Source organism: Lynx rufus, unplaced genomic scaffold (genome assembly GCF_022079265.1).
Source record: "Lynx rufus isolate CCGP_SWC_20201006 ecotype Redwood Valley unplaced genomic scaffold, mLynRuf1.p SCAF_10, whole genome shotgun sequence".
In the NCBI taxonomy this organism is placed as follows: domain Eukaryota; kingdom Metazoa; phylum Chordata; class Mammalia; order Carnivora; family Felidae; genus Lynx; species Lynx rufus.
The window spans coordinates 59,111,246-59,123,421 of NW_025814824.1; the positions used below are offsets into that span (position 1 = coordinate 59,111,246).

Genomic DNA, 12,176 nt, shown 5'->3' on the forward strand with positions numbered 1-12,176 from the left:
CTCGTGCATCCCTGCCCCACCCAGCCGGGCACCTGGGCCGCTGAAAGGAGGACTTCTCCACACGGCCTTCCTCTTTTCAGCAAGTCCCTTGTCATCGTAGGGCAGCCTTTCCAGAGGGCTCCCTGTCCCCCTCACAGTTCATGTTCAAGTTGAAGGGAACCAAGCTCAACTCCTCCAGCCTCTGCAGATAGCCAGGAGCGTGTGGCCATGTGCTTGTAGGGATCGAGAGAGGTCCAGGAAAGGGGAAAATTCTGGGGCAGCTATCTCTTTCCACCTTACTAGAATCACCTCCTCCCTCAGGAGTAAATGCTCTTCCCTGACAAGAGTCTGGGTTTGGTGTGTGTAAAACAACACTTCCCTGTCATTCAGAGAGACCTGACCAAAGCTTTAGTATCGTTTTTCCCCAACTCTTCAAAACTTCTATAAGAGCTTGAGTGACAGGAAACCCACCACTCTGTTTCTTTTCTTAGTCCCCAGGAAGCCCGGAAGCCTGTTTTCTCCAGGGTGCAGTGAGTAGGGGGACTGAGAGAGGCCCGGAGCCCCTCAGCTGCTGCTTTCATCCCGATGCTGCCTTGACCTCCTAGCTCGGCTGAACACCCATCAGAGCCCGAGCCTGAGCTTGGGTATGGGGTTGTTGCTCCTGGAGTCTTTGCACCGCCTTCAGCCGCCCCACGCCGCGGCTCCCCTTCCTTACAGAATGGTGCAGAAGACGCTACGATTGCTGTGGTAACCACCTTCCACGCGGGCAGTGATCCTGGTCGCCATGGCCGTCACCTTCTGTCCACTGTGGGCTGTAGAGGGGCCTCGGAGAGAACTTTCAAGGTGAGGCCGTGCTGGTGGGTTCACCAGGCGCCACGTATCAGACCTAGAGGTGCAAAACGACAGTCCGTGAACTGTGAGAGTCTGGAGCATTTGCTGAATGCCCCACACCATCTCACCTTAGGCTCGAGATCCAGGTGTTCAAAATCTGGGTGTCGGTTCTGCCTCCAAATCAGTGATAGCTCAAGGAGGTGGGATGTGTGGGAAGCTAGGGGGCAAAAGTCCTGCATTCTAGTTCCAGCTCTGCATGTAACCTTGGACAAGTAAGCCTCAACTTCCCCATCTCTATAAGGCTCTGGAGAAGGTCGGTGACTTTTTCTATTTCCCTCCTAGGTGTATGACCTGCGTGTATACAGAAGCTTTAGTCATAATCACCTAAAATTAGGAACTACATACCCTTCAGCTGACAAATGGATAAACAGTGTGGTCCATCCATACAACGGAATGCCACTTGGCAACAAAAAGAATGAACAACATGTGACACCACGGACAAATCTCAGGTGCATTAGGCTAAGTGAGAGCAGCCAGGCTCCAAAGACTACATACTGTGCGATTTCCTTAAATGACATTTTGGAAACTGCTATAGGGGACAGGAATGGGTAGGTTTCCAGTTCCTCAGGCTCTTACAGAGATTTTGAAGGGTCAGGGAAAGCTTTGGTCGGGGCTTTCTGTCATTTGAGTTACAAGGGACCACCTCTTACCCCAAATCCTAAATTGCTTAAGCCAGTAACCATATGTTCTGTGCATTTTTATGGTGATTCTGTAACAATGAGTAGGACTGTAAAGGTGTGGATGGTGAGGAGCTAGCTACTGTGTTCAAAGATTTGCCAGCATTCGAGTCTGGCAGCAGATAGCAAGCTTGGACAGGAAAATCAGGACGCAACAGTGCATGGTGGATGATGCAGGCTGCCAGGTCTGTGCTATCTGTATCCTGGGGTCTCCAAAGGGACAGGAGGAAGCAGACCCCAGGGAATCTACGATATGATCTGCTGGGATCATATCTGCTTTTCTGTCCAGAAAAGATTAGAATTCCTACTTTTTTTTATAAGTTATGACTGTATAAAACATATATGAGGTTTCCTCAATATTTTTGCTGAGCGTGTGTAGAATTAAAAAAGGAATAGAGGGGCGCCTGGGTGGCGCAGTCAGTTAAGCATCCGACTTCAGCCAGGTCACGATCTCGCGGTCCATGAGTTTGAGCCCCGCGTCAGGCTCTGGGCTGATGGCTCAGAGCCTGGAGCCTGTTTCCGATTCTGTGTCTCCCTCTGTCCCAAAAATAAATAAAAACGTTGGGGAAAAAAAAAAAAAGGAATAGAGATCATTACTACAGGAAAAGGGGACCCATCAAAGGTTTCTGACCAGGGCTGTGACATGAGCAGAGCCGATTTAGACGGATGCATCTGGCAGCCAGGGCTGTCACCAGTGTGAGAGGAATGTGGCAGCGGTGGTATAACAGTTATTACCTGTATAACCAGTGTAGCAAAGCACCAACCAAGCAGAACAGAGTCCATCCATTCACCAGCAGAACAGCACCTTGGCAACAGGGGCCAGAGGTCAGGGTGAAGGGTGCTGAGATGTGAGCAGGGGTGATGGCAGTTGGGGAGAAAAGGTGCCAGATACAGGCACATTTCAGAAGTGGAATCAAGAGGACCTAGTAATGACTGACTGAACTCTGATGTTAGGGAGAAATCGGTCACAGAGGTTTTGCTGCCAGAATAGATCAGAGAGTGAGGTCACTGAAATGGGGAGCAGGGAGGTTCAGGGAAGATAAGTGTGAAGCAGTTGTACACAGAGGCAGAGGTATCATAAATAAGTGACAGCAGCAGCAATGAACGTCTTTGTAATACCTCAGATCTTGTGCTAGGTCACATGATTTGACTGTATCTTAAATTGGTGCTACAAAGCAGACGTTAACTGGATTTTACTAAGACTCAAGGTGTTGAGTGCCTTGCGCAAGAAACTGGCAGAGCTGAGATTTAAAATCACACCCCCCTGACTCTTAAAGCCTGTTCTCTCCCAAGGAGGCAGATGCAGGTCCTCAGCACCGGCCTGACTAAAGTCCAAGCACGGGCCTTTATCTGACCAGAGCCAGAAGCTGGCAGGACTGCAGGGAGCAAGGACAGCCAGCATCACTGGGCCTGGCTTCTCTAGTCACCTCCCTGTGGTTCTAGAAGATTGGTTTAGGCAGATCCCAGACACTTACTTTTTCTTGAACACCAAGAACTTGTTGTTTTGCATGATACATTCTCGGTTGTTTGAGATCTGCTGAAAGATCGTCTTGCTGGTCTTGCCCTGGAAGATGATGTTCTCCTGCACCAGGGCCTTGGCGCGGCCCCGCACTGCAATGCCGTAGGCCCGGAATGAATGGATCCGGTTCTTTATCACCTGGGAGAGACAGCCAGAGTTTGTCACACCCTGGGGACTCCCAGACTGGTTGGGTATTTCACTGGAAGTGAAATACCAGTTATAAACCTGAGGGGTAAGACACTGCTAAGGTAGGTCAGCATTGAGCCATGGGAGCTCAGGGAAGGGATATTGAGATCAGGTAGGAGAACCAGGGAAGGCTTCCCGAAGGAGGTGATGGGTAAGTGGTAGAAGTTTACCAGGTGCAGAGCAGGGAATGGCTGCTCTAGGAAGAAGGAACAACGTACAAAGGCCTGGCAGAGAGGAGAGACTGTACCAGTGGCAAGGACCACTGGCACCTCGACTGAGGCAGGAGCGTGTCCCTGCTCCCTTCCTCTGCTTCCACAGTGCCCAGATGCAGAGCCCAGGAAATTCTTTACTCCTTGCCGGAGTCACTACGCATGAAGCTGCAGAGCCAAAAAGAGGCCTCGGGATGGTAATTTCTCAAGTGTGGGGACTGGGTCAGTTTGGCACCCAGTGCAGTGCTTTGCATAAAAAGGGAGCTCAGAGCTCATCTCTGGGGGGGGGGGGCACAAAGAGGCAGAGGAGCATACAGGAAGTGCTGTGTGAGGTGGGGGTGGGGGGGAGGTGGGAAACAATAGCACCTCTGGTGTCCAGACAAGGGGTACCTCAGACAGGCTGGGGGGTCAGGGAAGGCTTCCTGAGAAAGTGACAGCCCAGCTGTGGGACTGAGGCAGACAAGGGGGAGGCTACCGCAGGGACGCAGGGAATAGTGTGCACGCAGGCCCCCTCATGAAGCACCCAGCGCATACTAGGTCCTGTGGGAGATTGTTCTGTTAGGGGGAGGGGCTGAAATAGCCCTGAGCTGGACCTGGAGACCACAAAGATACCCCTGGACACAACCCCATCCTAGTTCTCTGCTGGTTATCTCCTGTCCATCCTTCAGGGCTCAGTTCACGTTGTCCCCCTTCCTGTGTGAAGCCCCACCTGTGTCTACCAGGCTGGGTTTGCACAGGAGGAATGATGTCCCTTGCAGTGCCAGGTGCCTCGGGCTTCTCAGTAGAGAGGGTGCAAGGGCTGTCCTAGGGCTGGGCCCTGTGCTGGCACATGCAGTGCGCGCGCACACACACACACACACACACCTTCGTGTCGGACCTGGGCAACAGCTGCAGCCCACTGCCCCGGTTGCCAATGATGTCATTTTCGATGACCACGGTGCTGTCGCCCTTGGTGATGATGCCATGGCCTCTGTTGTCATAGATACCGTTGCCCCGGAGCTCCACCTTGCACTGGGCCTCGACCTTGACCCCACTCTGCCGGTTGCAGGAGATGCTGTTGCTGGCCACGCGGGTGAGCTGGCTGCTCTGGGCTATAGTGATGCCTCTGTCTCCGTTAGCATGGATCACGTTGGTGAGGACGTGCAGCGGCTCGCTGCTCTGGACGTACAGTCCTGAGGCTGCGGGTGGAGGGGTTAGGGAGCAGGGTCAGTCCTGACAACGGCAGTCAGGAAAAACCCTGGTGGAATTGTGCATCCCGGGAGAGAGGTGGGGCAGAAGAGGCAGCAACACTTGGAACCAGCCCTTGGGAGTCACATCTTTCAGGATGGATGACAAACCCAGCAGGAAGAAACCCTGGAGCATCAGGGAAATTCTGTTCCTTCTGAACTAAGTCCTCAGTAAACAGGAAAAGGTGATGAAGGCTGCTTTGGCTCAGCTGCCCATGCGGCTCTCCTGTGCTCGCCTGCTCCTACGATATTGTCATCTGTGATGGGGCGCTCACTCCCTGCTTAAGGCTGCCTGTTCCCCCTCCAGACAGGTCCACCTGCTGGACAGCTGTTCTGCATGTTTCTCTTCTTGTACTGAGATGGCATCTGCCTCCCTATTGTTTTGGGAAATTTTCTTTACAAGGGAAATTCTGTAATTTTATTAAGCTAAGTATCTAAAATGTTCAAAATTTGGGAAAGAAAATGATGTTTGGGGTTGTATATGCTTAGAGACACTACATGGTTATAGAAAAAAAAAAACCCACAAAATCAGCAGGCTTAGAGCCGCGTGGCTTGGTCAAAAAGAGACAGCATGGCAGGGGGACCTGGAGGTGAAGAGGAGGAGGACTCCCCAGTGGTGATATCCACCCACAAGAGCAAGAGGCATCGGGAGGAGGTTGTGGGGAGGACGACACCAGGGCTCACATGGGAGTCTGCAAATTCCAACCTCTCATGCCACCTGCCTGTTGCTTCTGCCTGGTGGAGAAGAGCAAATATAAATCAAATATCCGTGAATTTATGTGGCTTTGCCTGTCCTACTGGACAGCATAGCCATGTGGAGAAAGCCCTGAACTAGGAGTGGACAGAACTCATCTTCTGCTGGCTCCCACTCTCCCTGCCCTCTGCCTTCCCCAGGACAAGAGCTCGCTAGTGTCCAAGAGCCTTCTTTTAACAAGACTTCCTTCATCAGCCCTCTACAGTGGCTCTAATCATCCTTCAGGTTTGGGAGCCCTGGAGTTAGATCAACTCTGTAAGTTGTTTTTTTTTTTTTTTCTTTCCAAATTTAAGATAACCTGTGGATTTAAAACCCACTCTTACTCTCTGTACAAGAAAGAAAAATTGTCAATTAAACCACGATATGCCATCAATTGGAAATGCACATTATTAGATGCTAAGATGTGGGGAACGTGTCTCAGATTGGAAATATATATGCCAGGTGTGGGATGTGGGATCTGCTGGGGCAGGGGTGCCGACAGACTGGGATTCAGCTCCGTGCCTCAAGTTCATAGCCTGTCAGAGTTGACAAAACAGCCACAGAAACATATCCAGTCCCAGGCCCCCAGGAAGTGCCAGTGGGGTGAGAGGGTAAGGGTGCATTCATAGTGGGCCTTGAACTTCAAGTTGTTTGGGATGTGTGGATGGGGGAAAGGAGATTTCAGGGAAGAGAAACAGCATGAGCAAGGTGAGATAGGGGGGCAGGAAAGATGGATTTAAGTTCAGGGAAGGTGATGGCCAGAGGTCCGGGGTACTGGGTAAGCGGCCAAAAGCAGTAGCCAACAAAGCGGGAAGGGTCCTTAAGACAGTGTGAGGACGGAAGGCTCTGGAGCAGGGGATACTCACCTCCGTTGTGATTAATACTGTTGGACTCCACGAGAGCTATGGCAATGGGCCGGCGCAGTGGGTCATCGTCCTTCTCCAGCTCTGTCTCCCAAAGGATGGCGTCCCCATCCTCGCTGAAGTTCTCCTGGGCCCCGTGACCTCCAGGGAACTCACCAGAACCCTCCTTCTGACTAAACACTGCCACTCCATACAGGCCATTGTAGCTGACGTGGTTGCTGGTGACGTGGGGCAGGCTGGACGACATCATCCACACACCACAGCCCTTATTAGCTGGGATGGTGAAAGGGGCTGGTCATGGACACTGAGCAGCGGGTGAGGCAGCACCCAGTGTCTTCCCAAGAGGTGAAGCAAAGATGGCACTGGCCTGGGAGACAAGAGTCCCTGGCGTGCTAATGGCCTTGGACAAATCACTTTATGGCTGGAGGCTTCACCTTCATACAAGAGGGTAACAACCAGGTCAGTCTCACAACCAGGATACTTCCATGGGGTGTAAAAGTGCTCTGAGAACTGTCAAGGCCACAGTTCCAGAGCACAGAAGCCCAGAGTGACACTGCCAGAGGGTCCTCAGAGTTCACCCAGCCCAACCCCTTCCTGCATAGAGATGGCGGTGGCCTCAGTTTGAATGCCAGCCCTATCACTTCCTAGCTGTGTGACCTTCAGCAGGTTATTGAACCTCTCTGTGTCTCAGTTTCCTTATCTTTAAAATGGGGTAAATAACAATAATTAGAGATATGGTCCAGAGAGTAAGGCTCTGCTCAAAGTCACAGCATGAGTGAGAACAGTTTCTTTTTTAGGACTATCCTATTTCTCCCATTCTATTTCTAGTTCTCTAGATCAAAAGAAAGGGGTAAGAGGAGTCAGATGCCCACATCAGTGCCTAAATGGCTCCATCCTTACACAACTCCTGACTTTTGTGATTTTAGATGGGGATGAAGCTGTTTCACCGATCCCGTGGGTTACAAGGTGATTTATGAGAGGCTCTTGTACTCTGAGAGGGACTGTGTGGCTGTGGCCTGAGATCAACCTGTTCTTCAGGACGTCTTTGAGGCCCAGGGAAGACTGTAACTTTCTCAGGACCCACAAGCTAAGGATGGATTCTGGGCTTCCTGCCTCCCTGGCTGGGCTAGACCCAAGATCCGTTCCCCCAGGAACATGCGCCTCACCATAGATGGTGTTTCCTTCTATCAGTCCTTTGCCTTCATCTCCCACGACCACACCATCTGAGTAGCCGAAGCAGATGAGGTTGCTCCTGAGGACGGGGACTCCTCCTCGACGGATGTCTACACCTCCCCACTGATTCTCACGGATGACATTTTCTATGGAGAGGCAGAAGAGAGGGTCAAGACCCAAGGACCACCCACACTGGCCATGAGGACTTGGACAGCTGAGAGAAAGGACCTTCTGGACCAGGACACCAGGCCTTGCCTTGCCAACAATCAGCATCCTGAATCTTGCTTGGTATTTGGCTTTTCAGGGACTTGAGTGCTGTCTTCTTTCCTCAAGGGCAAGGTTTGTATCTTTCTTGTGCTCTCTTATATTCCTAATACCCGCTGTACTCAGTGGCCTTAAGGAACAACAACTAAGAATAAACTGGCTTTAGAGTCTCTGGACCAAGGCCAGGCAGGGCTGCCTGTTTTGGGGCTGTTTCTAGGAGGGCTGAGGCAGAATGCAGCCATTCCCCCACCAGCCTGGGGAGGCACAAGCTGGTCCTTCTCAGGCTTAGCTCTGGACTGACCACAGCCTTCCTCTCCTCATCCACTACCTCTCTGGGAGTGGGCCGAAGAGTCACAAGTCAGGGGGTTGGTGCTGGGATACTGATATTCCCAATACTACGGCTGGGCAGACTCTCAGTCTCCTGAGACTGGAGTGCAATGGCCCAGGAGACCCTGTGTGACTGGCCCCTTCCCGCCTCTGTGACCCTGTCTGACTTGTGACTCCCTGCTCCTCCTTCACCCACCCAGTCACACCAGTAACCTCCCTGCTCCCCAGGCATGCCAACTGTGTTTCACAGGTGGCCCTGCTTAGAATTCCAGTTCTTTTCTCAGGCTTTGTCCTGTCACCCAGGTCTGGCCTTCTCAGAAATGCCTGCCCTGACCACACAATCCTAAATACCCATATAGTCCCTCTATCACTATATTTTAATTAATTTCAATAAATTATTTCAATTATTGCATATAAACATAACATTTTACATATTATATATTTACATATAATATACATTTATGTAAATATATCAGTTAATAATATATAATTATCTCTAGAGCACTTATCACTCACAGATACGCCTCTTGTGTGTGTGTGTGTGTGTGTACATGTTTATTTTCCCCTAAAATGTCAGGAACCCAAGGGTTACTGTTCACAGAACTGTTCTGTTCACTGATGTATCCCCATCTCCTGCATACCTCGTGTGTTCAATAAACATCTGATGAATGAAGGCAGGATTCAGTCAGAGGGATTTACTGGATCAACCTCTTTTTATGTCCCAGGTATGGCTATGCTCCGTGCTGAGGCTATAGTGAGGCTATAATGATGTACCACACCGACTTGATCCTTGTCTTAGCGAACTTACCGCCTTATATTAAAGGAGACTGACCTTACACAGATCCCTAAGAAATTAAGTAAGACATCCCACAGAGCATGCCTGCTGGGTACAGCGAGTGTTTATGTGTACAGTGGGAGGTCCGGGCAGGCTTCCCTGAGGAAGTGACATTTAGGCTGAGACCCAAAGGATCTGCTCGGCAGGTGTTGGCCAGGTGGAGGGGAAATGGGGATGGGTTTCCTGAGCAGGCATAAGCCCATACAAAAGCCAAGAGGAAGGATTCAGTTTGTGTACCATAAATGTTTCTGACAGTGTTATGTGAGCCTTCCAGTGAGATTCTGTAAGCAGCGGGCCTGGCAAAGAGCAGACATTCCCTCCCTGTTAGCCCTCCTTGAGGCTGGCATGGCCAGTGTACAGAACAGCAACGAAGACAGAAGGTGGCCAGGCTGTCGAGGTAAAGAACTGGGCAGGGGCAAGGCTGGGGATGTTGGCTCAGCTGCTGGTTGCCTGGTTGGCCACGGCTCTAGGCATTTCCCACCCTTACCTGTGATGAGGCCTTTGCCATTCTCGTTCACTGCTATGCCAGCTGCACGGCCCTTAAAAATGTGGTTCCCACTAAAATGCAAGGAAAAAGAGTAAGATGAAACCACTATCATATGTCAAAGCCAATGCCTGCTCAAGGTGACTACCTTCTTTTGTGGCCTTCCCCAAACAACACAAGTCCACAGGGGCATAAAGCATTTCTGCAGTCCTAGAAGCCATTTATAAATCTTTAGTGAACTTGCAGACAACTTGATCCAGAACTAAATCAATAACTATGCCATACAATCACAATGCTACTCGAGTTTCTGTGACCTCTCTTGACTGTCGCTCACATGCAAGCTGTTTGAAACACATGCCATCGTGGTGCACAGGTGACAAGTCCACAACTGGTCATGTCAAGAATTCCTAGGAAGCTGTGTTAAGCTGCTTTGGGCATGATTTGTGCCCAAAGCTGAGTCAGAGTCTCTGCCTGTAATGAGCCTACAATCCCTGTTCATATCCAACAGCTACTCTTTATCTTATTTTCTGTTAATCACCTATCCCCTGAAAGACAACATAAAATAATGACATGCCTTAAAAAAAGAAAACCAGGGCGCCTGGGTGGCGCAGTCGGTTGAGCGTCCGACTTCAGCCAGGTCACGATCTCGCGGTCTGTGAGTTCGAGCCCCGCGTCGGGCTCTGGGCTGATGGCTCAGAGCCTGGAGCCTGTTTCCGATTCTGTGTCTCCCTCTCTCTCTGCCCCTCCCCCGTTCATGCTCTGTCTCTCTCTGTCTTAAAAATAAATAAACGTTGAAAAAAAAATTAAAAAAAAAATAAAAATAAAAAAAGAAAACCAGATTTTTTAAAAGGGGGTTTTGAGAGTATCAGAGGATGTGTATGTGAGACCTCATGGGCTGGCTGAGCCACATGTGGACGATACAGGAAAACATGCTCCTGCTCAGAGAAATACGCAGCCCTCACTGCCATGGAAAGGCCTTGCGAATTAAACACCAGACACCTGAACATGTTAAGGACATGCATTGTCTCTGCACCGCAGTTTCCTGCCTGTTAAAACAAAGCCAGTCACACCTGGACATTAGCACACTTGGGTTATCCCTGGAGGACACACATTTGCTGTTTGTTATTTTTACTAACAGGAATGCTGTGACCTCCTTTCTTCTTAGAAGGGCACCCGCCTCCTCTCTTAGGAGACAACCCTCCTACTTCCTTCCATGTGGCTGAGGGATTTAGGTCCAGTATTCAACCGGCTCTTTAGAGCCTAACTCAGGGCCTGACATCCAACAGAACATTACTGAGTAGGAGTTGGCTAAGTTTTCCCATCTCCTAGGGCAGGGTCCAAATGGTTTACATCTTTGGGGAAAAAACCCGGCAAAGTATGTTGATGCTGGGGAAGCCAAATGTCAACTGCACCTACCTATGCATTTGAGTGGAACAAGAGAAATCATTTGTTAAAGACATCCCCATTTTTGCCCTCAGATCTAAAGAGTCTGTTTTGATCTGGTTACAATTCAGTCAGCAGATGGTTACTGTGGGTTTCTAGAATTCACGGTCGGACATAGTCCCTGGGCTAGGGCATCCATATTTCTGAGAGCTGTGCCATAGCAGCAAATGCATGGCTGGTATAGTTTAATACAAATCTCACCTCCAGAAGAGACCCGTGGGCACTTGGAGAGTGTATGTACGCAGGGAGAGCAAAACAAAGATAAAAGAGGGATCAGAAAACATTTAGGAAAAGGGGACAGATCATTGTTCCAAGAACCAATGGTAGGATGTTTATGGCAGATGAGACAGTTTGAACCCTGTGCTTCCTTGAAGCCAAGGCAAAAAGAGAAACACAAAGGGTTATAAAACTCTCACTGGCAAAAAGACTGCCATGGCCTTATCCAGGCTACTTCGGGGATTTCAAAATTCATTCTGTACCCTCCCCCAGATACCTACCTTCCATCACAAAGAAACATAAAGGGAAAAAACACAACCTATTCTCTCAAAGAAGTTCTGGTTTTTCGTTTTTAAAGATTTTAAGTAATCTCTACACCCAGCATGGGGCTTCAACTCACAACCCCGAGATCAAGAGTCGCACATTCCACTGACTGAGCCAGCCAGGAGGAGCCCCTCAAAGAGATTCTGTTTTAAAAACCAAGACACTGATCTGACTGTAACAGTCCTTGCTCAGAGCTCTTCAACAGTTCCCTAGCACCCACAGGGTAAAGTCCAAACTTCGCAGATTTGGTGTGTGACTGCTATGCCAAATTACCATACACACAGTGCCTTAACACAATACAAATTTACTACCTTCTTGTTTAGGAGGTCTGAAGTCCAAAATGGGTCCTACAGGACTAAATCAAGGTGGCAGCAGATTTATGTTCCTTCTGGAAGGTCTATGGGGAATCTATTTCTTGTCCTTTCCAGCTTCTACAGGTCGCCCATACTTCTTGGCCTACAGTCTCATCACTCTGACCTCTGCTTACTACTGTCACATTTCTTCCTCCTGATTGATTCTCTTGCTTCCCTCTAAGGATCTTTATGATTTATAGAAGAGCCTACCTGGATAATCCATGATGGTCTCCCCATTTTAAGGTTATTAATTTAATCACATCTTCAACATCTCTTTTGCCATGAAAGATAACATATTTGCACGTGCCAAGGATTAGGAAGTGGATTGATCTGGAGAGTCATTATTTTGCAGATCATACTCGGTATCAGAGGTTCTGTGTTCCAGCATCAACCCGCCTTCATAGGCTGCTCTTCTACTCAATCTTCTGGGCCTCTTGTGGCAGACGCACCACATTTAATACCATTTTTCCAAGA

The 12,176-nt window shown here is 49.6% G+C and overlaps 1 protein-coding gene across 1 annotated transcript in view; it reads right to left on the reverse strand.

Moving 5' to 3' along the window:
• Positions 1-690: 690 nt before the first annotated feature.
• The window catches only part of FBXO10 (F-box protein 10), a 51,334-nt gene continuing 39,848 nt past the window's right edge, over positions 691-12,176 (reverse strand). The window contains exons 6-11 of the mRNA XM_047098928.1: positions 9,370-9,440; positions 7,450-7,602; positions 6,287-6,556; positions 4,326-4,639; positions 3,023-3,204; positions 691-865 (exon numbers count right to left, since the gene is read on the reverse strand). Of these exons, the coding sequence (XP_046954884.1) occupies positions 691-865; positions 3,023-3,204; positions 4,326-4,639; positions 6,287-6,556; positions 7,450-7,602; positions 9,370-9,440 (1,165 nt within the window). The remainder of the gene's footprint in view (positions 866-3,022; positions 3,205-4,325; positions 4,640-6,286; positions 6,557-7,449; positions 7,603-9,369; positions 9,441-12,176) is intronic.